We start from the raw sequence: 22,665 nt of genomic DNA, 5'->3' as shown, positions 1-22,665 counted from the left end.
AAAAAGACATACAGAAGCTACTTGGATGTAGAGGCGCCCAACTCAATCAGAATGGCGAAACGCCGGCGGACAGGAGTTTACGGCAACCCTGTCCATGGGATCGTTCGCCATGAGAATCCGTGGAGATTCAGGCCGTAATCCCCCAAGCCCGAGTGTTCGCATGCCAAACCATTCGGACGGTAAGCTCCAATAATTTCCTTCACCCACCACGGTTGTCAATCAGCTTTGGAAGCGATCTTTGGGTAGAGGGCGTCAGAGATTTGGGCGAGCGCTATGCATCCCAAGCTGCTGCTCGTAATTGGGCGCGTCATCATGGCACGGTCCCTTCATCGCCCGGGAGACAGAGGAGACTGTATCACGAGACATACTACAGGATCAGTGTCGCCCCTTGCGGGGGAGGCGGCCTGTAGCCAAGTGTGCAGAACCATTCGTTTTTCACAATTTGGCTGCAGGATCCGGGTCTTGGCCTCAAATTCTGAGTTCTTGAGCTGCACATGCTGCTGACAATAGCTGCCCTTGCCAGTCTAGCAACGTAGATTGCAGCAATAAAAGCATACCTTGTATTTTAGCGCTCTTGTTTTTAATCAATTATAAAGAGCCAACTCGCGCCGAAAGAGCGAGATTGATCAGTGCGTCATTCGTGAGATTCGGATACAGTGGCAGATAACGCACATGGGGAAGGATTCTTGATGGGCGATAATCTAGACTGCTATTCAGGGAACGTCCGGCGAGAGTGGGAATCTCAGGCGAAGTCTGAAGCCCATGTGGTGTGATCAAGAGGTCAAAAGGTCCTTTGCGCAGAACTATCATTTGACCCCATAATGCTGAGGGCGGGCGGGAACTAGGGGTATAGACCCTGCCAGACGACGAATGTTGTATACCCTCGTCGCATGGGCGGTGGCCCCCCGTCCTCGTTCCATATCATTCAGAACTTGACGTGAACTCTGCGTTAGGATTTTGTTAAGGATTTGATTTGAATAGGTGGCGGGCTCTAACCACTACGGGGTTTCGAATCGCACAACACGCACCATTTTAGTTAAGCTGAACATGGTTCAGAGACTCGTGTCCGACAGCGTGTCCCCCGGAGGCCTGTTGCAGGGTAATAGAGTGACGGTTCTGGGGCCTCATGTTTGAGGCATGAGCCTTGCGGCGGGCGAGCACTGAACTAGATCAGACGATTTGCAGTTTACAACGTGAATCAGACTATCGTTCTCGCTGAGGCCGCTGAAGAGTCCCGGAATCTTAGCCTATTCGGGACAGCGCGATTAGATTCCGATGTTCCTTGACACTGTCACCGCCGTTCCCGCCCCTCTCGCTTGCGCGCCGGACCCAGATCAAGGCATCACCGATGTCCTCCGTGCGGAAGCAAATTGCACGACTGAAAGACTTCAGCTCGATTCATGAAAATAACTCAGGATTATAGAGTATTACATGTACACCGTATAACGAAGGATAATGGGTCCTTCTGGGAACGGTGTGCGAAGCTCAATCAAACAGAGGTTGTCTTCCAGTTCTCACATGTCCATTTCGGGTCTCGGTGAGATCTCTTCCCGATCTTGGGCTTATGACATTCGGCTGCAATCACCTCTCGATGCCTTCCTGAAGTGGGCAAAGGGCCTCGTGCTTATAGATGCCCTCTCAAAACTGAAGCTCACTCTGGCCCTCACTTTTTCGCCCCCCTTAAACGCCCGTTTTTCTCCTCGCGATCCCTCACCTTTAAGCGCTCCCCGCCGTCGTCCCCGCGCAATATCTCGAAGGATGCCCGTTGAAAGGACTGTTAAGAGCTGGAAGATGCCAGAGTCGTCGTCGTCTTGTAAGTGTTGCGCGCTTCTCGCCGATCGACGGTAGTTAAAATACCCGACTCTTCCCCATAGGCAATCAGCTTGTGTGGACGGCGCCGGTTGCACCCACACCGTCGAGCGAACCCACAGCGTTTATCACTGAGGTCGACTTCGACGACGGTCCCCCGCCTCTCGTTGACGCTCCACCCTACCCTCCCCCAGGCGAATTCATCTTATTCCCACCGGCTGAAGAGAAGGCACCTGCCCGTAAGACGCCGCATAGCAAAAAGAAGCCCGAGAACCACATCCCCCGCCCACCTAACGCCTTCATCCTCTTCCGCTCATCCTTCATCAAGAGTCAGCACGTGTCCACGTCGGTCGAGACCAACCATTCTACGCTCTCCAAGATCATCGGTATGACTTGGAAAAATCTGTCGGAAGCCGAACGTCAGGTGTGGCACGCAAAGGCCAAGGTCGCGCAGGAGGAGCATCGCCGTAAGTTCCCCAAGTACGCTTTCCGGCCACAGCAAACGAAGAGCAAAGGGGGGACGACGGAGAAACGGAAGGTCAGGGAGGTGGAACCGAAGGACTTAACAAGGTGTAAGAAGATAGCGGAGCTGCTGGTGCAGGGGAAGAAGGGGGATGACTTGAAGGCTGAGATCGAAGAATTCGACAAGCACCACGTCCCCCAGATAATAACGCGGTTCGAAGCGCCAATCACCGAACGCACCTTCCAACGTTCCTCATCCGCGCCTATCCCCGATACGGAGGTCACTGCCGCGAACAAGAGCTTCCTGCCCAAGTCCCCCGCCGCGAAACCACGCAAGGTACGCTCGACAAGCGCCCAACCCACGCGGTGTGCGACCCCAGTGCAGCAAGTCGAGCCCCAACAGACACAACCTGCACCAATGAAGCAGGAACCGAGCTTCGTGAGTCCAGCTGTCCACTTCCTTTCGGCTGTTACTTACGTTTATTTAGGACTTCTCCACCTTCTCGTTCGAGACCGCAGCATCCCCCGCATCCCCTTTCCCTTGCGACCCCATTGCCGAGCAAGCTGCCCCGACCACATTCACCGGCGAGCCCTCGTTCAACCCCAACCTCACCATCAACACCAACTTCATGGAGCAGTGGAGTCAGTGCTCGTCCCCCGTCACCCCAGAGGCATCCACCGACTTCCTCGCTACCCCCATTGGATCGCCATCGTTCGCACCCACCGTCGATCCATTCGACTCGATGAAGAGCTTCAATGAATTCAATCCGATGTTCCCCACATACCAACAACAACCCCTCGGCTCTCTCTGTGGCGACGGATTCCTCGGTGTCGGTGGCGACGACTTTTCGCACATGATCAACCCTGTTAACCCTCTCGGCGTCGGCATGGACTTCTCGTTCATGAATGAGGTCCCCCAATACGTCTTCTGAGGTATTCCTTCGATTTATTTGCCCCCCTTCTGACGACCCCATTCTCCACATGTTATCACACACCTCCATTCATTTCCTTCTTTCCCTTCATCTCTCTCGGACTATCTATTGTTGTAGAATGTGCGATCGTCAGAGTAACGCGCACTGTATCCGTCCATCCATGATCCCATCCGCTCCTTCGTCTTCCCTTCTTGTTTATACTTCATCTATTGGAACTTCGGATCATCGATATCCGATTTGAAGCACAGGCCAATTGACTGCCGTGTGTTGCACTTGTACTACGGCGTGGCCACAAAGCGTCACCCGTTTTCTTGTTTAAAAAAACTGTGTACTATTCTGCGGATTTTTGTTGTGGTTTTATGTAACACTAGTTTTCTTTGCCTTAGCGGCATTGGCGGATGGGGATTCTTCTCTTTGGACGGTTTCTCTTTCCTCTCCGATCCCGCGGATACCCTGGATGTCGTTTCCGCTGCTGCGTTTCTGGTTTGTTCCAGCTCTGTGTCTCGTATGTATGTACTCTCTTACTCGCTTATGCCTGTCACGTTTTATGATTCCTTCACTCGTTTATGCCTTTCCTTTCTCTATCTTTCCGCTATCTATCGCTCTCTTTCCCATTTCTTGGTTTCACGACTTATAGACATTGTCAGCGAGAGCAGACAGCACCTCGAGTGCACGCCTGCTCATCGCTCCCTCGCCTTTCCCTGTACTGGAGTTGGGTTCGGATGGTGGATTCAGAATACCGAATGACGGAATATTCCTTGATTAAAATGGAATTTCTTCTCCCTACATCCCCTTCCTTGTTTTCCCCTCCTTCAAAAGAATGACTGTTCCCTTGTACCAACGACCCTTGTATGTAGTTGTATCAACATCGACTCGACGAATCAAATCATTTCCAATCATCAGAACGCTCGCCTCGTTGGTTGAATGTTTGAAGTTAAATGGAGACTTAATTTAAGGTAGTCACGCTTGGAATGAATCACTATGATAGTCTCAATGATTCGGCAACGTGAAAGTCGAAACACATTCGAGTCAAGATACTTAGACTCGAGATTCGCTTAAACGGTGGCTACCAGGTCGGAGAGCTCGTCCCGACATCCAGCGTCCGTCGAGTCAACCAACAACGGACGACCTTTAGCGAGCTCGGAGTCAACCCGCACTGACAAAACCCCGACTTCCATGTTCGTCGACGCTCGCCTCGTCCCTCAGTCTCGGAGACCTCCCATGCCCAATTTTAACAACGGAGCCGTGAGTCATGACATCGCTTCAACGACAATTGAAAACCCACGCCTCCACCAAAGCATCTCCACCAAACCTACGAAATCTACGGTAAACCACATATAAAGAAGCCAATATTCCATCCAGACGTTCGGTACCTAGACTATACAGTCCAAGAGTCGGCAAATGTACAACACCTTTACGTTGACTTTTCACCATTGACAGCCAACTCGCAGCGCTACCGCGCTCGCGCCTCAGGACGGGCCCCTTCGGACTTCCAGCGTCCAAACAAGATACTTATTCCAAGTTTTCCAAGGTTAGAATTAGCGGCAGATGCGTCTATTGAATATTCTGCCATCAAGAAACTGTCATTGCTCTTGAGTCTTCTGTCACTTGACTTGGGGCTAACTTGGCTTGCATTGGTCCCAGTTGGACATCCCCGAGTGAAGCGCTGGGAATTTGGGACCTGGTCGGCGGACCAAGGACTTTGGACTTTAGACCTGGGGGAGGATGTACGAGTTCGAACGTGGCAAGTTCGGGACGTGGGCCGGGTGAGTTCGGTACCCTGAAATGTTGAGCCTTGACGTTGCGCAGTAGCGCCGAGTCATACTACGATCAGTATTATTCGATTTAGGAACGGCTGGGCGCGGGAGAGGGCAAGGACGCCTAGCCCGCCGTTTGATCGGATGATCCAGAGCAACGACCGACTACTGATGCAAATCGCCGTCGCTTCGCTTTGAGTCCAAAATAATGTCAATTACTTGCGTAGTGTACCGAATATACCATCCGCTACCATCCACGGTGCGCTGATAAGTTCTAGATTGGTTCAGATGAGTAGCATCGCATCAGCATGCCAGAGCACGGGGCAGCCTCTGGCTTTCTCGCACGATGGGCGCTTAACTACGGCACGTTAGGGCAGGCACGTACAACCAAAGCCTGCACTGCTTGGATTCCGCACTAGGGGGGATGGTTGGATAATCATAGATATTCGAGATATACACCTATTTATCCTGGTTGCCTTCGTCACCGACTGTTCTTATATCACACACACACACACACGAAACTAGTACTTAGAGCCCGAGGGAGAGCGATATCTGGACTCTGATGGTCTCACTCAGCACCCATCTCAAGCGTCACCGTAAGCGACGGTGAGGAGCGGGGACGGAGCGATGCGCGGTGCTTGCGCCCGCCGCTGTTCCCATGCCCAGTCGTGGCGGTGCAGATCGAATAATACTGATCGAACGGTCTCTCAGTAGCGCCCTAGTCACCAAGCCCCAAGTCTATCTAGATAATGTCAGGGTCTGTGTCATTGTAGTGTTATGGGTGCTATGGTAGATCGACGGTGGATCGTAAAACATAAGTAGGTACTACACTTTCCGATAAACTACGTTGATGCACGTTCGACTACACTTGGGGATGAGTGGGCATAGAGGCATCCTTGGTAGGTACATAGTTACAGTATCAAGCCAGATCAAGCCCCTCATCCCGTTCGAGAGTTGAATAGAAAAATCAAGTTGAATAGAAAACCTATTGTTCGACTTGTTGGGATAGATGGACTTTGAGGATTTGTTTTATTTTTTCACCCTGATTCTCCGAGTTTTCGAGTTTCAACATCAAACCAGACACACGAAGCCCGACGGGACGACGAGGAAGACTTCTTATTTGGTGCTCAGGTAGCGACGATCAAAAATCACTTTGGGCGGACTCATGTGTGACTCTGACCTCTGACTCAGAGTTGGTTGGATTTCCACTGTGCGAATTCGACTCCAATGGGCGAGGTACATAGGGGAGCGCGAAACTTCTGGTCAGGTCAGGGCGGTTTCCTGGTCATAGCGGAGCAGAAGGGAAGCTCTAGAGGCTCAGGATCGGACCGCGATATCGACCTCATACCTAGACCCAATCCCAACCTGGGTTCGTATCTAACTCCCAGACCCCGCCGTATACCAGAACCAGACCACAAGCATGAGCAATGCACGTTCGCACCGATGTAATGAGAACCTCGCAAGTCATCACAACCCGTCGGACATTATGCGCCTATTGATTCCAGCGGGGTATACTACTTGTCATCTATGTTACTGTACATATCGAAGGAGACTTTAGAAGACGACGTTAGGTCCGAGCGTGATACTTGAGCCCATGAGATAGAACAAGGTTCTCTTTCAACACGTCTGCCCCGTAAATACCCCCCACTTCTGTCCTCGGAGAATACTCTGATAAACGGAAAGAAGCAGAAGATGACATGGGGTCCATGGAAATCCTCCAGGAACGGGAACGTCTTGTTCAGAGTGAGGGCGAATGGCGCGGAAGGAAGAGGGGCGCAGAAGAGATAGGGTATACATATGTCGCAGTGGCTTCTAATGGAAGTGTATAAACTGCGTAGCATTCCTGGGGTTGACACATATGTCCAAGGATCATCACCGAACTATTGATTCAAACTCGTCCCCTTGTATGCATATGCATGCGCAGCAGGGAATTGAAGAGGCTCAGCTCTATAAACCTACTATGGAGATCCAACAACTTGGAGAGTACGTCCCTAGAACAACAAGAAGAGATGTATATCCAACCGCCAAGATTTATCGAACTCTTTCTCCAACATTACAGGGACCAACCCTACCACTGGAACGAACGCCTATCATCGCACTCAGATCCACCGTCCAAGTTGATTCCATTCACTAGGCCTCATTCATCCGCTCAAGCCTCTGGAAAAGGGCGTTTGCTCCCTTGGATACGCAGAAGTTGACACGTCCGAAGCCCTCGAACACATCCAGTCCATACCACACGCTAAATCTTGGCTTCTCTGAGTTCGACTTCCTTTAGGAATCACCACCGTATTGTGACTTGTCCACGCGATGTTTTCAGTCGCATACCCAAAATCCACGGCCTCCCCTGTTCGCCTTGCCAGAGAGCACCACTACGCCTATCATCGCGCTCAGAATCACCGGCACCCTCGATTCCATTCACTTCTTCATCCTGAAAGGGCCGTTCTTACCCTCTTAAAGTACATAGAGGTTAAGTTGACATACCCTCAAATGCAACAGAGGTCAAGATGGGTCCCTCAAACTCGTAGAAGTTGACATGTCCCTCCATACGCGTAGAAGATTGAGAATGTAGAGACATAGCCAGTCCTAGAATCAAACTACAACCTGGACGTGGCCTTCTCTGAGTTACCACCTTCCTCCACACCACCGCCCACTGGCAAGCCCAAAGTCAACAGTGACGATCCTTTCGACGACTTCGATTCCCGCAGTTGTATCCCCTCAATCCACGGCCTCCTCTGTTCGTCGAACCATTCTTTATCTGGGACTGTCAAAAAATAAAGGTACACAGTAGAGGAAAGGAGGGCAGTATGTCAGCGCCAATGTCAAGGATCAACTCGGCCTTCCGAAAGAAGAAAACGAACGCACCCCAACCCACATGCTCATCATCCAAAGTCCCAAGCCCCACAACCACAAACTTATTCTTCGGATGCGTCGAGGCGAGGTACACATTCGACCCACACACCGAGCAGAAGAACCTATTAATAAGAATCCCGCTCGCCGTGCCTTTATCTTTGAAGGAGCGTATGAGGTCTTGGCCGTTTGTTATTTCGAAGTTCTATGTTGCGAATAGTTAGTACGGGTGCATTCAATGAGCACATATGCATTCAGTTAGTGAGAGGTACAAGGACCTCTTCATAGGTAAAAGAATTGGTGAAGAAGAACAAGAGAAAGAGGGAAAATGGGATGGGGAATCAATCTGGCGGTACGATCAAAGCGAACGAAAATACCGAATGTATAGGAAGTGAACGCCGCGAGTATCGAGGACGCCAAAGATAGCGCTCGTGCGAGGGTCGACGCGCCTATTTAGCACCTAGCAACGGCTCTTCGTAGGAAGGTGGATCCTCTAAGGCAAGATGTAGCGAGAGTGGGGGCCCTGCAAGGAAAATGTTCGTGTACGAAAGGTGGTAAGGTGGTTGGTATCCACGTCCAACAGAACCCAATACCCCAACGCCAGGAATAACCCTCTCCTCCCAGTGGCACGCATTAACTCGACGAAATCATCGTCACTCTCCCATGGTACTCCACCGAACTAAGCTCCATAGAGTACCACCATGCGCGCATGTCATAATGGCGACTTCGAAAAGATCGGAGCGGAGATGGGAACCATAGAACGAGGTCATAGAAGTAAATTGTATCGCAAGACCACAGAGAAAGACAAAACAAGAACGAAAAAAACGCTCACCTGAGTAAACCAAAACGAGTTAACCATAAACGCAGATCCCGTCGCTTTCCTACAATTGACACAATGGCAGACGCGTATCTCCAATGGCTCTCCCTTGAGCGCATATTGCACGCCTTTACAGAGACAAGAGCCTTGACGCACAACCGGCGCCTGTGTGGAGGTAGAAGTCGGCGAGTCAGATGGTGCCATCGCTGCAGGACAACAACGGGGCCAAGTCAAGAGAGCGGGTGAGGAGCCTGAGGAACATGAAAGAGCGACGCGACAGACATACTTATGGGATTTTGAAAGCGCAGAATATCATACGATCCGGACCCGGTACTTAGCATTTCAGGGCCGGAGGTCGTATGTATGCGCATCAATATGCTTGATCAGCGCCAGTGCCCTGAGGGCCCTTTGTGTGCCTCCCAAGACCCTTTCGAGTCGCGACTTCAGGCAGCACCTCGGTCAACGCGACGCGAGCCCGAGGTCACGCGCTTGATGAGTATCACCACGTGATCCATCCGAAACAGGACCTCCGGCGCCGCTGCCTGCCGCTGCCTCCGTTCCGCTGGTCGAAAGTCGAATTCAGAGGGTCTAGAGGGACTCGGGAGTCCGCTGGTAGGTCTGCAGACCTCAGGGTTAGAGGTGGGCGACGAAAGAACGGAGGTCGCAGACGAGGTTGAGGACAGCCACGGGTGCCAGCAAGTGTACGGTTCACTGTGATTTGACCAGCGCAGGTAAGGACTGGAATGGCCATCCTACCCCATGATGACAAGCCGATGAGAGAACGAGGTGGGAAGGCTGATGCTCGCTCGCGTTGGACCAACTTCCTAGTGGTCATACGAGCACGTTCGCAGCCCTGACCAAATTTGCAGTCGTGTGTGCCATCGCCGGGGGTATCACCAAGAAAACACGCAAAGCGTCTCTGAAATTAAAAGCACAAAACGAGACAAGGAAGCAAAGAAAAAGAGCGTCGATGAATTAGAATTCCCGAATCTAAGGAAACTCGGAAGTGATGCCTATGGTCTATTGAATGTTGTAGCCGACAAGACTGCGTCGTCCGAGGATTTCGCCAATCTGCAACAGAAGACACGGGTGGGTTCAAACAATGTCATGAACGATAAGAAGGACAGGGACGCACTTTGAAGATGGTGTAAGCCTGCAATCCGTATACTCCGACTTGAGCAACCTGGCCGCTCGCTGCGAATTGCCGGATAGCAGCCGGTGAGCTGACTTGCGACCACAGCGACTTGTAGGCAGCCTTGACAGCGTCGAGCGTGGGTGGTTGGAGGCGTTCAGCGACGTAGACCTGCTTCGCGAGCTCCCGAGCTACAGCAAGGTTGTACAGAAGGGGTTGCTTGTAGGCTGAATAAATAAACAAAATCACATTCCAATTCAGCGCTTATCCCTGCACTCAAAGCAAAAACAAGATACGCACAACCAAGCATCCGACCAGCAGTCTCCCCAATAGGACCCAAAAGCTTCAACGTCGACGCCCACACCTTCTCAGCGGTTGCCTGAGCGTTTGCCAGCGTGTCCTGGGCCTTCTTTTGGGCCGCCTCGGTGTTGGTCGAGGAGAAGCGGACACCGCGTTGTCGGAACACGGGTCGCTGGAGCGAGCGTCTAATGAGTGTTGAGGACATGGCGACGGTGAGGAAGAAGGGAGGGAGGAGGACGGGTGTGTGAGTGTGTACGGGCCTCGGGTTGGATGTCGTGACGAAAAGAAATCGCGAGCCTGGGAACGTTTCTGATGAACCGGAATTGTCCGGCTCCGGCCTCGCGCTTATCTTATCTTATCTCAAGTACGATCCCCTAAGTGCAAATGAAGTCAAGGTATCATGGTCATTGGTATATGTACAACAGCGGTGGAACGAGTCCTAATTGCGAATAATGGTACAATGAAGCTCGAATGGTTATAAATATATCAATGCAGTGGATGTTTGAAGGCGGGCGAGAAGTCTCGTCCATGTTGTTCATGAATGCGAATGATGGAGCCAGAAATGCGAAGAAATGCTCTGTCGAAGCAAGTCAGGACGCGGGCCACGAGCAGATAAATCCATCAAGGGACATACCATGAGCGCACAGAGCGTGCACAGAAGTTAGCAACGTGAATGTCGCTTAAGCGATGGTGCAGTAAGCGCCAGTACCACGGCCTCCACCGGTCTCCTCCTCAGCGGGGACGGAGGTGGTAGCAGAGACGTTGTTGGAGAAGAGAGTGAAGGAGTCCATTGCTGATTTGGTTGGTTGGTTGGTTGGCTGAGTGGGGGAAAGATGTTCTGAGGAACCAACCCACCCACTCCCCCTCCCTTTTATACCCCAACCCCCTCCCAGTCCTCCGGCCATCGTGTGGTAACTCCAGCCCTGAAGGATCGATATTTTGTTCTCGATCAGTGAAGTTAAACAATTGTCAGACATAGCGTACCTCGAAGCTAGTGATCGTCCGTCATAGAAACAATAATGGTCCAATGCGCCCACATAGTGGGTACGAAAGGTCGTCGAAAAGACCTTTTTTGTCGTCCGGGGAACATGGCGTTCGCTGTTATTGTCCCCAATGTCCGCTCAGCACTCCAGTCGCCTACAGCTCAACGACTATGTCCGTTCAATTAGACTACAGCGTCCGCAAAGGCGCCGTTATTGTCTTAACCTCCGCCAACCCAAACGGAACGGCCCACGAGGCCAACACCCCAGGTCGGCGTTTATCAAGTTAATTGTCCGCCGTCGATCATGTCCTGTGCTCCTGGCCCATCAGGTACATGTCCTGCCGTTAATGGGTGCACGCAGAAGCTCAACCATTGTAACGACTGCTGATCACTGTTCAGTGGGGGCGTCCATAGCCCACTCTTGATGAAATCCCCAGGGGTACCGTCGCTGAAGAACAATACAGAAGCATGTCCACAATCCAATGATGCCGAACTTGATACACCTACCGCCCAACTTGAACGCCAGCATAGAATCAAGGGACGATACGAAACCATTACTTTCATTGCCACTCATTAATCCAAATACACGAGCGATTCACCACTCAAGCAAAACAGCAGAAGTAGTAGTAAACATAACCACAGGTATAGCAAACAGAACTTAGAAGTACGGTAGTAGATGAGGAGACTGCCATAATGGAAATCCCACCACCTCACCCTCTTGAGTCCTCTGTTCAACCAATCCCGGGCCCAAGCCGCCCCATTAATAACCACCTCCACATCAACCACCCACACCATTAACGCGCTTAGTATCTTATCCTAGTACATATCTCAAGTGCGAACCCCTGTTTCAAATCTCAATGAAGTCAAAGAGGTATCATGCAGATCGTCATTGGTATATATACAACAGCAGAGTCGGAGTGAGTCCCAATTGCAAATGCGAATATGATGGTACAATGAAGATGAAGCTCGAATAGTTATAAAATATATCAATGCAGATGTTTGAAGGAGGGGCACTGGAAGCCACGAGCCAGAAATGCGAAGAGATATGCTCTATATGATCGAAGCACGTCAGGACGGGGTCTACTCCCAGATAAAATAAAACCACCAATCGACGTACCATGATCGCACAGAGAGTGCGCAGAACGTGCACAGAGGTCAGCAACGCGAACGTCGCTTAAGCGATGGTGCAGTAAGCACCAGTACCACGGCCTCCACCAGTCTCCTCCTCAACGGGGACGGAGGTGGTAGCAGAGACGTTGTTAGAGAAGAGAGTAGTGAAGGAGTCCATTGCTGCTTTGGGGGGTTGGTTGGTTGGTTGGTTGGTTGGGTGGGTGGGTGGACTGGTGGTTACTTGGTTCGCTGAGTGGAAGAAAGCTGTTCTGAGGAACGAACCCACCCATTCCTCCTCCCTTTTATACCCAAACCCTCTCCCAGTCCTCCGGCCATCATGTGTTAACTCCAGCCCTGAAGGATCGACAAGTGGTTCTCGATCAGTCAAGTTAAACAATTGTCAGACATAGCGTACCTCAAAACTGGCGATCGTCCGTCATAGAAACAATAATGGTCCAATGCCCCCACATAGTAGGTACGAAAGGTCGCCCAAAAGACCTTTTTTGTAGTCCGGGGAACATGGCGTTCGCTGTTATTGTCCCCAATGTCCGCTCACCAGTCCAGTCGCCTACATACAGTATCCATTCAGCTCAATGACTATGTCCGTTCAACTCGTATACAGCGTCCGTAAAGTCGCTGTTATTGTCTTAACCTCCGCCAACCCAAACGGAACGGACCACGAGACGCCGGCGTTTATCAAGCTAATTGTCCGCCGTCGATCAGGTCCAGTGTTCCTGGCTTATCAGGAACATGTCCTGCTGTTGTTGGGTGCCCACACAAGCTCTACCATTGTAACGACTGCTGATCACTGTTCAGTGGGGGCGCCCATAGCCCAGTCTTCATGAAATCCCCAGGGGCATCGTTGCTGGAGAACAATACGGAAGCATATCCACAATCCAACGATGAAGAACACACACCCACTGTCTAACTTGAGCGCCAGCATAGAATCAAGATACGATACCATTACTCTGACTACTCGTTAATCCAAATACACGAGTGATACGTGATAATCCTACACACTACATTTTTTGTAGACATTAATCCAAATCCTAACACGCAAGATAGCATAAGCGGATAACCATAAATATAAAAGAATCGCAAAGACAGTCACAACCCTAGGCGACTCTCCCGTCACGAACATCCTCGTCCTCCTTCATTATTCCATTAAACCCCCGTCCCATTAACAGGCTTAACATCAACCACAACGTCATTCACCCCCTTGACACCATTCACCCCGTTGACGTCGTTAACCCCCTTGCCATTCACTAACGGCACTGCAGTCTTCATCGCCGTCTTCACGCCATGCACCTCAGACTCAGGCTTAGGCTTAACCTCCGGTATCTCCCTCTTCAACGCAACAGAGAAGAAATCAAGATTCGCTTGCGTAGTGGGCGGGTATCGGATTTGGAGACCCGGTTCGGCGCTGTAAGGATGAAATTTGAAGTAGAGAGAAACGGTGAGTTAGCGTCCACGTAGTAGAGAGAGAGAGAGAGAAAACGATGTAACGAGAGTGAAAGAGAAAGAAGGGACAGGAGAGGGATATGAGAGTGGAGATGACAAAACGCACCTCTGAGGAATATCAACCACACTCCGCTGATACACAAATTCATCAAAGGTATACTTCAAAGTTTGCCGTCCATCTAAACATTAACCCAAGTGAGCGTGCATCCACAACAAGTCACGACGAGCCAACGCTGAGGGTATACGTACGTCCAGATTCACCGACTCCTCCAAAGGGTAATTGATCGACTAACAGAGGGATAGGGGTTGAGTTAACAAAGGCGCGAGAGGGTGGAATGATTAAGTACCTGAAAGTTGTTGGAAGGTATCGTTGAATACAAGGTTGCCGCTCATTGTGGAATCCGAAACTACGGGGGAAAAGTGTAAGCATAAGCGCCCCTTCCGTCGAAAAGAAAAGAAAAAAACGTACTATACTGCTTCAAGTTTTCATCGTTCGTGAAAGCGTAGAGCACGAGAGGATGATCTCTACCAACGAACAATCAAAGATCAGCTTTGCATCCCACAACCACACCAACACCACAACAAAACTCACCGTCTCCTAACATACTCCAAGGCATCCACAACACTCTCAACACCAACAACAGGCAAAAGCGGCGCAAACAACTCGTCCTCCAACAACACATCCCTCCCCGCCTCCTCCAAACTCTCAAACACGACAACCGTAGGCTCAATTCCCCGATCCTGCGCATCTTCACCACCCTTACCCGTCTTGCCTCCCAGGACGATTCGGCCTTTCGTACGCTCGAGGAGGGATTTGACGCGGTTGAAGTGGAGCGGGGTGACGATGCGGCCGTAGTCTTTGGAGGAAAGTGCACCGGAGGGGAAGAATTCGTCGAGGGCTTTCTTTATGCCTTGGATGAGCGCTGGAATGTGGGAGGATTGGATGAGGACGTAGTCAGGTGCGATGCAGATCTAGCAGTAACACCATCGTTTATCAGCTCCACCGAACGGGCGAAGGAGAAGCCAAAATACGCACCTGCCCAGCATTGTTAATCTTCCCCCAAATAATCCTCTTCGCCACCAACTCGAGGTCACCACACGTATCAACATCGACAATAACAGGCGACTTGCCGCCCAACTCGAGCGTGAGCGGTGTAAGATGTTTTGCCGCTGCTGCTGAGATTATGCGTCCGACGCGTCCGTTTCCGGTATAGAAGATATGGTCCCCTAAAAAAAAGAAAACAACAACCAATTCAAAAGGAAGATGTACGTCAGATACCCGAGGATTCAGCAGAGTTGAGAATCAAGCTGGGTTACAAAGCTTAAGAGGGGGAGAGACGGCAATAGAACGAGGGTTGGGGTGGCGCAACAGGTGAACAAACCACCGGTGCAGGGAAAACGAATACAGAAAGGACAGGCTGGTGCATCACAGAATGCGCTGAAGGGGGAAGGAAGTCTGAACTGACGAAGAGACAACAACGTACATTTGAGTTCGATCAACCGCGTAATCTCCGGTACAGCTCCTTGTACAACGCGATAGGCCGCAGAATCGAGATACTTGGGGACTAGGTCGGCTAGGAGGGCTGAGAAGCGGGGTACCATTTCCGAGGGCTTGATAACAGCGCAGCACCCAGCCGCTAGTGCACCCATGAGTGGCTGGAAGGTCAGGATCATAGGGTAGTTCCATGGCCTATAATAAATGCGACACAGTTATGATTAGCCAGACTGTTCTTCCGAGTTCCCCTAGCGCGAGTCAACCGCGGGGACAAGGAGAGAAATCGACGCACGAGATAATGAGCACCACACCTTTCGCCCTCTTCTCAACACGGGCTTTCCACTCGCTCTGCCACGCAGGAACGCCCTGTACATATTCCGTCTTCGCCCACTCTTCGACTTGAGCAGCAGCGGCGAGGCTCCGCTCGATGACAGGGCCGACCTCCGCCATAAGAACTTCGCGGGGTGGCTTGCCTAGGTCTCCATGGAGCGCTTCTTGGAAGGCAGACGCATTGTCTTGGACGAGTTTGGCGAGTTGGTGGAGTTGGTGGATGCGGTAGGGGATGGAGAAGAGAGGGAAGGGGCTGGTGGATCGGGTTCTGGCTGAGTCGACAAGCGAGGGGAGTGATGCTGCTAGGAAAGTTTCATGAACTTCTTTGTGGATCTACAGTTCGATTGTGAGCTTAGTAGACCCAAAGTGTCATTTACAGATAGAGCACCTTCTCGATATCTTTGAGGGACGTATAGCCAGCCATTTCACTTCGTTTCTCGTGTATTGAATGTAGGCTTCAGGTGTGTTTGCCGCAGCGGGGGGTTTGTTCGCAAATCTATACAGCCCAACGGGCCGCTTTATATAAAGCACTCAAAGCGCGAACGGTGATTTTATCCTGAAAAGGTTGTCCCAGCATGGGAGCACGAAGCAAAAGGGAAACGATTAGCAAGCCTTGAAGCGAACAGAGCGGGGAAGTGGGAACAACTTTCCAAGATACATACCAGATATTTCGCTTTGTCAAGTCAGCAGACCTTGCTTCTTACGGGTTCCAAGATGCTGCATTGCCGTCGCACCGCGGTGATTTCATGGCTAGCGCCAAAGTGGGAGATTGTGATGGATGAAGCGGAGCAAGGGAGGAGAAAATATAACGACCGCTTTCCGCTCCCGGCCGACCCGTCCGTTGATTGCCGCGCGAGGAGGGGAATAGGGGCCTACCTTCCAAAGTTTGTCAGTATCAAGGGCCACCGAACATGCTGGCCAATGCCCTAGTTCTCGTATATGGCGCAGGTGCTTTGTGGCAAAGTAAGTCACACACGTTGTGTGTGCTTTGGAATGGAGGGAAGCGAAGAATTGTCGGTACATCCTATCTGCCGATAGTTCTAAGTACAGAAAGACCTTCATTGGTTGTATCGGTTCGTCTGAACGTCGTTCTAGCAGAATCTCGTGAATATGGAGAGAAGAACAGGTAACGGTAGTGCGTCCCAATTGATACCCATCAAGCTAAGCATCTACATAAACGATCCCCAATGCTATACAGTCACAACATATCCAGCGCCCTCGCGCGGAATCACTTTGAAAACAGAATCAACAACGCGGTCATCCGAGCCCTTGAAAGGAAGGCGTCGTAGCTGCCCAACTCTATCCAAAAATCCGACCACAATCTGGACTTCTCTGTATTCCTCGTAACTGTCAGAGGATAGGACTGCGATATTCAGCTCTTCGAGCACGGGAGACTCCAGCGCGCCCAGAAAACACAACAAGCCGGATGTGTATTGCAGGCTGAGAACGAGAAGGGCTGGTAGCTTGACCCTTGAAGCGTCGTGCCACCACCGCTGTGGGATGTAGTCGTCCGAAAAGAGGGAGAGCCGAGTGAGACAGGGAACGCCGATATCAACTCGGTTACTGCGCTATGGCACACTCTGCTGCCCATCAGCGACAGCGACAAACTCCTAACCTGACGCTGGACGGCGACCGGAGACAAAAAAGCGAGCTCTTCTCCAGCATCCAAATGTGTCAAATCGAGGTCCAAAGAACGGAGTACCGGCATCTGGCTGAGAAGGGGGTAGATCTTGTAGTGGGCAGGTGGGAGTCGGGACGAGTTTCTGAAATTTTTGAAAGGAAAGGTCAAGGAGGAAAGCTGGCTCCATTGGCCAATGCTTCGGTTGGAAACATCGGGGTAGTCAAAGTTGAACGGGTGTTTGATTTCCAAAACCCTCCACCTGGTTCTGAGATCGTGGATCCATTCCGCCAGGTTCATGGGATCAGCCTCCCCTGCGTGGAGATCCAGGCTCAAGTCCAACGACGCGTCCGTCCCAGTCCGCGCAAACCATCTCTTGAATCGCTCAGTGTAATCCCCATAGAAGTTCATCTTCCCTCCTGGTGACCAAGCGCCCGCCATGGAAAGAGCTCATGGCGAGGGACGTCCAGAATATGGGCGTCGAGAACGCTATCTCGTGCCATTGTGAGCAGACCATTCGGAGGACTTGGAACATTCGTCACCCATCCCTATCGATTAGGTCGGGAAGAACTGATCGCAGAATGACGATCAGGACTTCAGCTGGAAGGGATTGGATGCTCGTCGCCGCCTCAGTTGGAAGATTCCGCAGGTCCATCTGGGTCGAAGGCTCAACTAGACGGTCCATACTGACCATGAGGGAAGGGATTAGCATCGCGAAAAAAACATTATTGGTGAAATATACCTTGAATTAAGTCCACCAACAACCATAATGGTTGGGTTAAAAGTGGGATGAACGTCGGGTCGACTTGGTGCTTTACGCTTGTTAGGCATCAGAGGATTCAGACGCCGCGCCAAGCAAGGCGACCAAGTTCAGTTGGAGGCGATGGATTGTCGGTGGGCCATTTAAGTTACCATCCGATACACCTACGTGACAAAGGTCGGAAATCAGGGTGTATATACTGCCAGTGGTGTAACACAAACAAGGCTGAAAGAGCCTGGATGGTCTCCAGGAGCGCTGGCTGAAGAAAGGAGCCACTACGAAGCAGCTTGACAGACATGTTCACTAAATTATTCTCTGTGCCTAGTAACATTCTAGTAGCCTCGAGAGATAAGCGACCCTGGATTGATGACAAGTTAAACTGTGCTAAAGGTCTATTAGCTCAGGAATAACTCACCATCGCCGCCACTATCCCAATTCTCCCGCACGACAATATTCATCCCCCGCGCCCGAAGCGCCTCCACTTCAGCATCTGGAAACTGATCCAGCAGCATGTGCTTCCCGACAACCACTTCCTCCAACCGCGCTACTCCTCCCCCATGTGCACCTCCATCGACCAGTTCTGGTTCCATCCACCTTCTCTCCAGGTACTTCAGGAACGACTCCGTTCGCAGTTGTTCTTGAGGGTCGTCATCGAAGGTTCCGATGCCCCAAATCGAAAGCTTGCGGATTCTCGGGAGGAGAGTTCGTGGAGGATCGCTGTCGCTGTAAGGCCACATGTCCAACTCGAGGGACGACACCTGGACTTCCTGACACGATTCGAGCAACACCGTCGTAGTGGGAGGCAAGAGTCCAGATAACGCCATCTGCTCCAACTTCGACGACCCTTTGACAAAGCGGATGATATCCGAAAGCCCTTCGCCCACCAACATCCCTTGACCGCCCGTTATCGCGAGCCTTAATTCGCGGATTTCAGGGCATTCGATCCTCTCCAGTAGGTCAACGATGAGACGATCGCCGCACAGATCCAGATTCTGGAGTAACGCGAACTTGATGGAATCGACAATGGTGTGCGATGCCGCGCCGTGGTCTGAAGGCAGCATCCGTATTCGAAGGTGAGTGAGGTTGGGGAAGGAAGACGCGAGGTTTATGGCGAGAGGGTACGCCACCGTGAGCGCCAAGCGTTCGATGAGTGGATAAACAGAGGGCGCCCTAAGCGGTGCCTGCAAGTTGAGGGTCTGAATGGTTAGGAAGCGGAGGGCCGGCATGTGATCGAGGAAGACGAGGTCGGAGTGGGTTCTGAGATCCAAAGGGTAGTTGAAGCTCAACGAATGGAGGCGGGACCAACTGTCAGTTGGATCTGGATTCGGCCAGAATAGAGACAAAGGCCTCGTTGTAAAGCTGTAGATTCAGGAGCTTCCAACGCGCCTGGCAATTTCTCATCCATTCCGACAGACCCTTCAACTCTGACGGCCGAAGGGACAGTGAAGAAAGCCTCAACGACAATTACAGCGACATGTCGTTCCCAGACCTGGAGAACCATCCCTTCAACCATGCACTATAGTCACTTCCATTCGAATTATCGGCGTGCGGGGTCTGCGGTTGCAAAGGTCGACGAAGAGGGATGACCATAGAGTAGGTGTGGAGAATGCGATATGGCGCCAACGGGAGCAGACGCATCTGAGAAGCTGGAACTTCTGCCTTCCTGCTTGGTCTAATGGCAATGGAAGAGAGGTTTGTAGGATATCAGCGATCAGTTCCGGCGGGAGGCTGTGGATTCCCTTGGTGGGTTTATTTCTCCCCTCGGGTTTCAAAGGGAGTGATTTGAGTGGGACCATTCTCTCGTTCCTTGTGCTACATTTCAAAAGGTTGCGAGCATCACAGCGGAAAGACGTACTGATAGTGTCACTGAGGGCGAGATGGACGATCAACGAGGTGAGCAAAGGTCCAAACTCGTGATGGGAGCGCGTTCCAGTTTGGCTTTGTTATGTGTATCTTGCTTAGCCAAACAAGTCTGAGCTTGGACAACTTGGAGGAAGTCCCGCCTACTGACTTGCTAAAATCAAGCACTGGCATGCATCGTTAGGCTGCTTCTCAATTGTTGTCCACCTAGTCGTCGATGATGTGCACCAAAACTGCGCTCACATTACGGAGGGCGTCCTTGTTCATGGACATACACTCGATGTCGGCAGACTTGTTCCTGGTGGCTGAAAATGTCTAACAGACAAAAGATGAAATCGCTCTCGTAAATTCCTTCTATGGGTCCGCACCATTCTAACTCTACGACATGAAAAGTTCACCGGGCGACAAAAAAAAGACCTTTTTGTAATGGGATTCCGATTAGAAACGATCGACGAAACTGGGCAGTTTATTGTCCCCATGGTAGGGGATCATCCACACAGTCAAATCATCTAGCACTTCAACAGAGCCCCACAGCCCACCGACGCTGAAACTCGACAAAAGCTGCAGCCATTTCATCCGTGGATACGATACGTTCCCCGATCGCTCTGCATGGTCAGAGCTTGGACCGATGCGCCATTTCCAACCCTTTTCTCCGCGCTCAGCCACGAAAGACCGTCCATACTCCACCTCTCTATTATCTTCGTCTGGTCCTTTGGGTGCAAAAGCACATCGGATGCATTTCTCTACCGAAACACCTCGATCAACTCATCCATTCCCAAAGGTTCTCCAAGTCTCGGCGCGAGTATAAAAGGTCTCTCATTCAACGTGCTCACTCTCCCCACGCAACTTCCTTTCTTCTTTCCTTTCTTTCAACTTTCAAGCCACCTTTAGGCTCTCTTCCTGACCAAATTAAACCCCACACAATCATTCAAATGGACTCCTTCACCATCATCAGCAACGTCCGAGACGTTACCTCTGTCCCCACCAACGAGGAGACCGGTGGAGGCCGTGGCAACGGTGCTTACTGTGTCGTCGCTTAAGCGTCGACATGGACCCTCCTCTTCAGCGATCAGAATCATGTATGTCTCTCTTGTCATCAATGTGCGCTATTCTGACTTCTAGTAACAGAAACAGCTATATTCACCACCGCACATCATCCTACATGACCTGTTCGTAAATCATGTATCGATCACTGGATTGGCGTTGTATTTCTGTTCGAGTTGGGGGTGCAGAGTAGATGATTTGGATGGCACGTCTAGAGGACTGCTCTTAAAGCACAGATAATCATAATTGCAGTGACATATTAATATGCTTTACTCAAAGAGGGAGAACGTTCGGAATGGGTCCGACCGGGATAATCCTTGTCGGGTTAGACTATGCAGATCACTCAGTCAGTTCATGAGAGGGTGGTAGCAAAGATGACTCACAGAGGCGTGTGACCAGTAGTAGGTCGTCTTGATGTGGTCGAAATCGGTTGAATCTTTAAAGGCAGGGATGTTCCAATACAGTTTGCGCAACCAGCTAAGATGCCGTGAGATGACCGTTTCACGAAGGAAATATGAAGGAGGCTTACGAATGGATGGCCGGATATCCGTCTCGGATCGTCCTGATGTTGCACTTGAACTGCCCCACGTACACGGGGTCGAAGCGTATCTGCTCTCGCGGTTAATTCGGGCACAGAGGGTACAAGTCTTGTTTTCCGGTACTTACAATCGTAACCCAGAGCCGTATGTCAGCCTCTGTCAAGCGATCCCCAACAAGGTAGTCTCTCCCTTGGAGGATCTTCTCGACTTTGTCAAGGCTGTCAAAGAGTTCGTGGACGTTTTTCTCGTAGGCTGCTTGTGTGGCAGCCATCCCTGTGCTATAGACACCATCTAGCAACCATGGGTAAGCGAACCATTTTGCAATAGACGAACGTTGAAGTGTGAAACGCACTGTTAATCCCATGGTAGACCCAGTCATTGACAGAGTCAATCTCCGCTCTCAAGTCTTCGGGGTATAGATCAAGCTTCGCTTTGTCTTCCGAAAGAAACTCGTTGAACGCCGAGTTGAAGATGCGAATGATTTCTGCGCTCTCGTTGTTCACGATCGTCTGGTTCTTCTTATCCCACAGGAGAGGGACGGAGAATCTATCGGCCTCTCAGCCGCCAAGGAAATGAGCAGCGAGATATAGGAAGAAACTCACCTTCCGGTGTATGCTGTATTGGCTCTCAAGTAGAGCTCCTTCACGTACTGGGAATTATACAGTGGATCGGTCTCTGCGCCGGGAAATTCGTCTACAGATGCGAACGGCCATCCGTTTGCTCCCAAACGCGGGGAAACTATAGTCACAGCTATCGATACCCGCCGTCAGCCAGCGAAACGCGAAGACTCGATGCGTAGAACTCACGAATGATATCCTCCAATCCTTTCAGCTTCCTCACAATCAACGTCCTCGTAGCCCAAGCTACATTCAATTAACGTCAATCGTTCCACCCATTCCACTTGCATTCATTTGATGGATGAACGTACGGCATGCGTAGGATGCATAGAGGTGATAGCGATCTAGAATACCAGTTCCAACAAGTCTCAGTCACTGTAACCGCAGAGAGAAGGGTATACTTGAGCACTCACCGCATTCCGGCTCGAATTTACCACCGCGCTCGATTGTATCCCGGAAGGACGTCGTATGGAACTTGATGGATCCATCCTCATTCCTAGGTGCCTTGTAGACATCAGCCTGAGAAGAGCTGTCGTTGGAGGTCATTTCTGGGTAAGAGAATCTCTGGTGTGACGTCTGAACGGAAAGGCGTAGACTCTGGGGACGCGAGGTATAAGACCAAAACCCTATATGATTTCTATCAGAGCCCCAAGATGCACTCCGGATCCATTTCCACTGGGCTCGTGCATTGTGACATGGGTGAGCACGTGGAGTCAGCGATATTATGCGCGTCGTCGATGGTCTCTGTAAGCCCTGAAGAAGTGTTCTGCGAATAGAAAGAAGGCTTGTGAGT

At 51.1% G+C, this 22,665-nt stretch overlaps 10 protein-coding genes across 10 annotated transcripts; 2 read left to right on the top strand and 8 right to left on the bottom strand.

Moving 5' to 3' along the window:
• Nucleotides 1-1,518: 1,518 nt before the first annotated feature.
• Nucleotides 1,519-3,203, top strand: CC1G_04121 (hypothetical protein; the record flags this gene model as incomplete). The annotated part of the gene is made up of 3 exons (XM_001836756.2): nt 1,519-1,813; nt 1,875-2,710; nt 2,760-3,203. 3 exons carry the CDS (start codon nt 1,519-1,521, stop codon nt 3,201-3,203), a joined length of 1,575 nt encoding a protein of 524 aa, XP_001836808.2.
• A 3,891-nt stretch (nt 3,204-7,094) lies between these two features.
• On the bottom strand, nt 7,095-8,071 carry CC1G_14511 (hypothetical protein). Its single transcript, XM_002911467.1, has 2 exons — nt 7,823-8,071; nt 7,095-7,721 (listed from the first exon to the last, which is right to left on the bottom strand). The coding sequence occupies exons 1-2, from the start codon at nt 7,904-7,906 to the stop codon at nt 7,626-7,628; spliced, it is 180 nt and encodes a 59-aa protein (XP_002911513.1). The 5' UTR covers nt 7,907-8,071; the 3' UTR covers nt 7,095-7,625.
• Nucleotides 8,072-9,517: 1,446 nt separating this feature from the next.
• On the bottom strand, nt 9,518-10,288 carry CC1G_04120 (hypothetical protein). The gene is made up of 3 exons (XM_001836755.2): nt 10,057-10,288; nt 9,760-9,983; nt 9,518-9,695 (listed from the first exon to the last, which is right to left on the bottom strand). Exons 1-3 carry the CDS (start codon nt 10,259-10,261, stop codon nt 9,645-9,647), a joined length of 480 nt encoding a protein of 159 aa, XP_001836807.1. The 5' UTR covers nt 10,262-10,288; the 3' UTR covers nt 9,518-9,644.
• Nucleotides 10,289-10,736: 448 nt separating this feature from the next.
• CC1G_14510 (fungal mating-type domain-containing protein-containing protein) lies at nt 10,737-10,961 on the bottom strand (the record flags this gene model as incomplete). The annotated part of the gene is made up of 1 exon (XM_002911466.1): nt 10,737-10,961. One exon carries the CDS (start codon nt 10,959-10,961, stop codon nt 10,737-10,739), a length of 225 nt encoding a protein of 74 aa, XP_002911512.1.
• A 1,251-nt stretch (nt 10,962-12,212) lies between these two features.
• Nucleotides 12,213-12,484, bottom strand: CC1G_14509 (fungal mating-type domain-containing protein-containing protein; the record flags this gene model as incomplete). The annotated part of the gene is made up of 2 exons (XM_002911465.1): nt 12,213-12,378; nt 12,435-12,484. 2 exons carry the CDS (start codon nt 12,482-12,484, stop codon nt 12,213-12,215), a joined length of 216 nt encoding a protein of 71 aa, XP_002911511.1.
• Nucleotides 12,485-13,097: 613 nt separating this feature from the next.
• Nucleotides 13,098-15,858, bottom strand: CC1G_04119 (Sim15; the record flags this gene model as incomplete). The annotated part of the gene is made up of 10 exons (XM_001836754.2): nt 13,098-13,571; nt 13,716-13,788; nt 13,859-13,897; nt 13,957-14,016; nt 14,079-14,134; nt 14,202-14,581; nt 14,646-14,836; nt 15,094-15,299; nt 15,397-15,767; nt 15,823-15,858. 10 exons carry the CDS (start codon nt 15,856-15,858, stop codon nt 13,313-13,315), a joined length of 1,671 nt encoding a protein of 556 aa, XP_001836806.1. The 3' UTR covers nt 13,098-13,312.
• A 766-nt stretch (nt 15,859-16,624) lies between these two features.
• CC1G_04118 (hypothetical protein) lies at nt 16,625-17,493 on the bottom strand (the record flags this gene model as incomplete). Its single annotated transcript, XM_001836753.1, has 2 exons — nt 16,625-17,002; nt 17,050-17,493. 2 exons carry the CDS (start codon nt 17,491-17,493, stop codon nt 16,625-16,627), a joined length of 822 nt encoding a protein of 273 aa, XP_001836805.1.
• A 651-nt stretch (nt 17,494-18,144) lies between these two features.
• On the bottom strand, nt 18,145-19,038 carry CC1G_04117 (hypothetical protein; the record flags this gene model as incomplete). Its single annotated transcript, XM_001836752.1, has 2 exons — nt 18,145-18,170; nt 18,228-19,038. The coding sequence occupies 2 exons, from the start codon at nt 19,036-19,038 to the stop codon at nt 18,145-18,147; spliced, it is 837 nt and encodes a 278-aa protein (XP_001836804.1).
• A 1,496-nt stretch (nt 19,039-20,534) lies between these two features.
• On the top strand, nt 20,535-21,012 carry CC1G_14508 (fungal mating-type pheromone). The gene is made up of 2 exons (XM_002911464.1): nt 20,535-20,712; nt 20,801-21,012. The coding sequence occupies exon 1, from the start codon at nt 20,605-20,607 to the stop codon at nt 20,710-20,712; it is 108 nt and encodes a 35-aa protein (XP_002911510.1). The 5' UTR covers nt 20,535-20,604; the 3' UTR covers nt 20,801-21,012.
• On the bottom strand, nt 20,893-22,454 carry CC1G_04116 (glutathione S-transferase Gst3). The gene is made up of 9 exons (XM_001836751.2): nt 22,286-22,454; nt 22,184-22,216; nt 22,062-22,118; nt 21,858-22,005; nt 21,608-21,801; nt 21,383-21,546; nt 21,246-21,325; nt 21,100-21,193; nt 20,893-21,046 (listed from the first exon to the last, which is right to left on the bottom strand). Exons 1-9 carry the CDS (start codon nt 22,416-22,418, stop codon nt 20,990-20,992), a joined length of 960 nt encoding a protein of 319 aa, XP_001836803.2. The 5' UTR covers nt 22,419-22,454; the 3' UTR covers nt 20,893-20,989.
• Between the last annotated feature and the right edge of the window lie 211 nt (nt 22,455-22,665).

The sequence above is a fragment of the Coprinopsis cinerea genome (genome assembly GCF_000182895.1).
Source record: "Coprinopsis cinerea okayama7#130 chromosome 4 map unlocalized cont3.4, whole genome shotgun sequence".
Taxonomy (NCBI): Eukaryota; Fungi; Basidiomycota; class Agaricomycetes; order Agaricales; family Psathyrellaceae; genus Coprinopsis; species Coprinopsis cinerea.
Note: the sequence above shows the minus strand (reverse complement) of the source record. Positions and strands in the feature narration are given on the sequence as shown.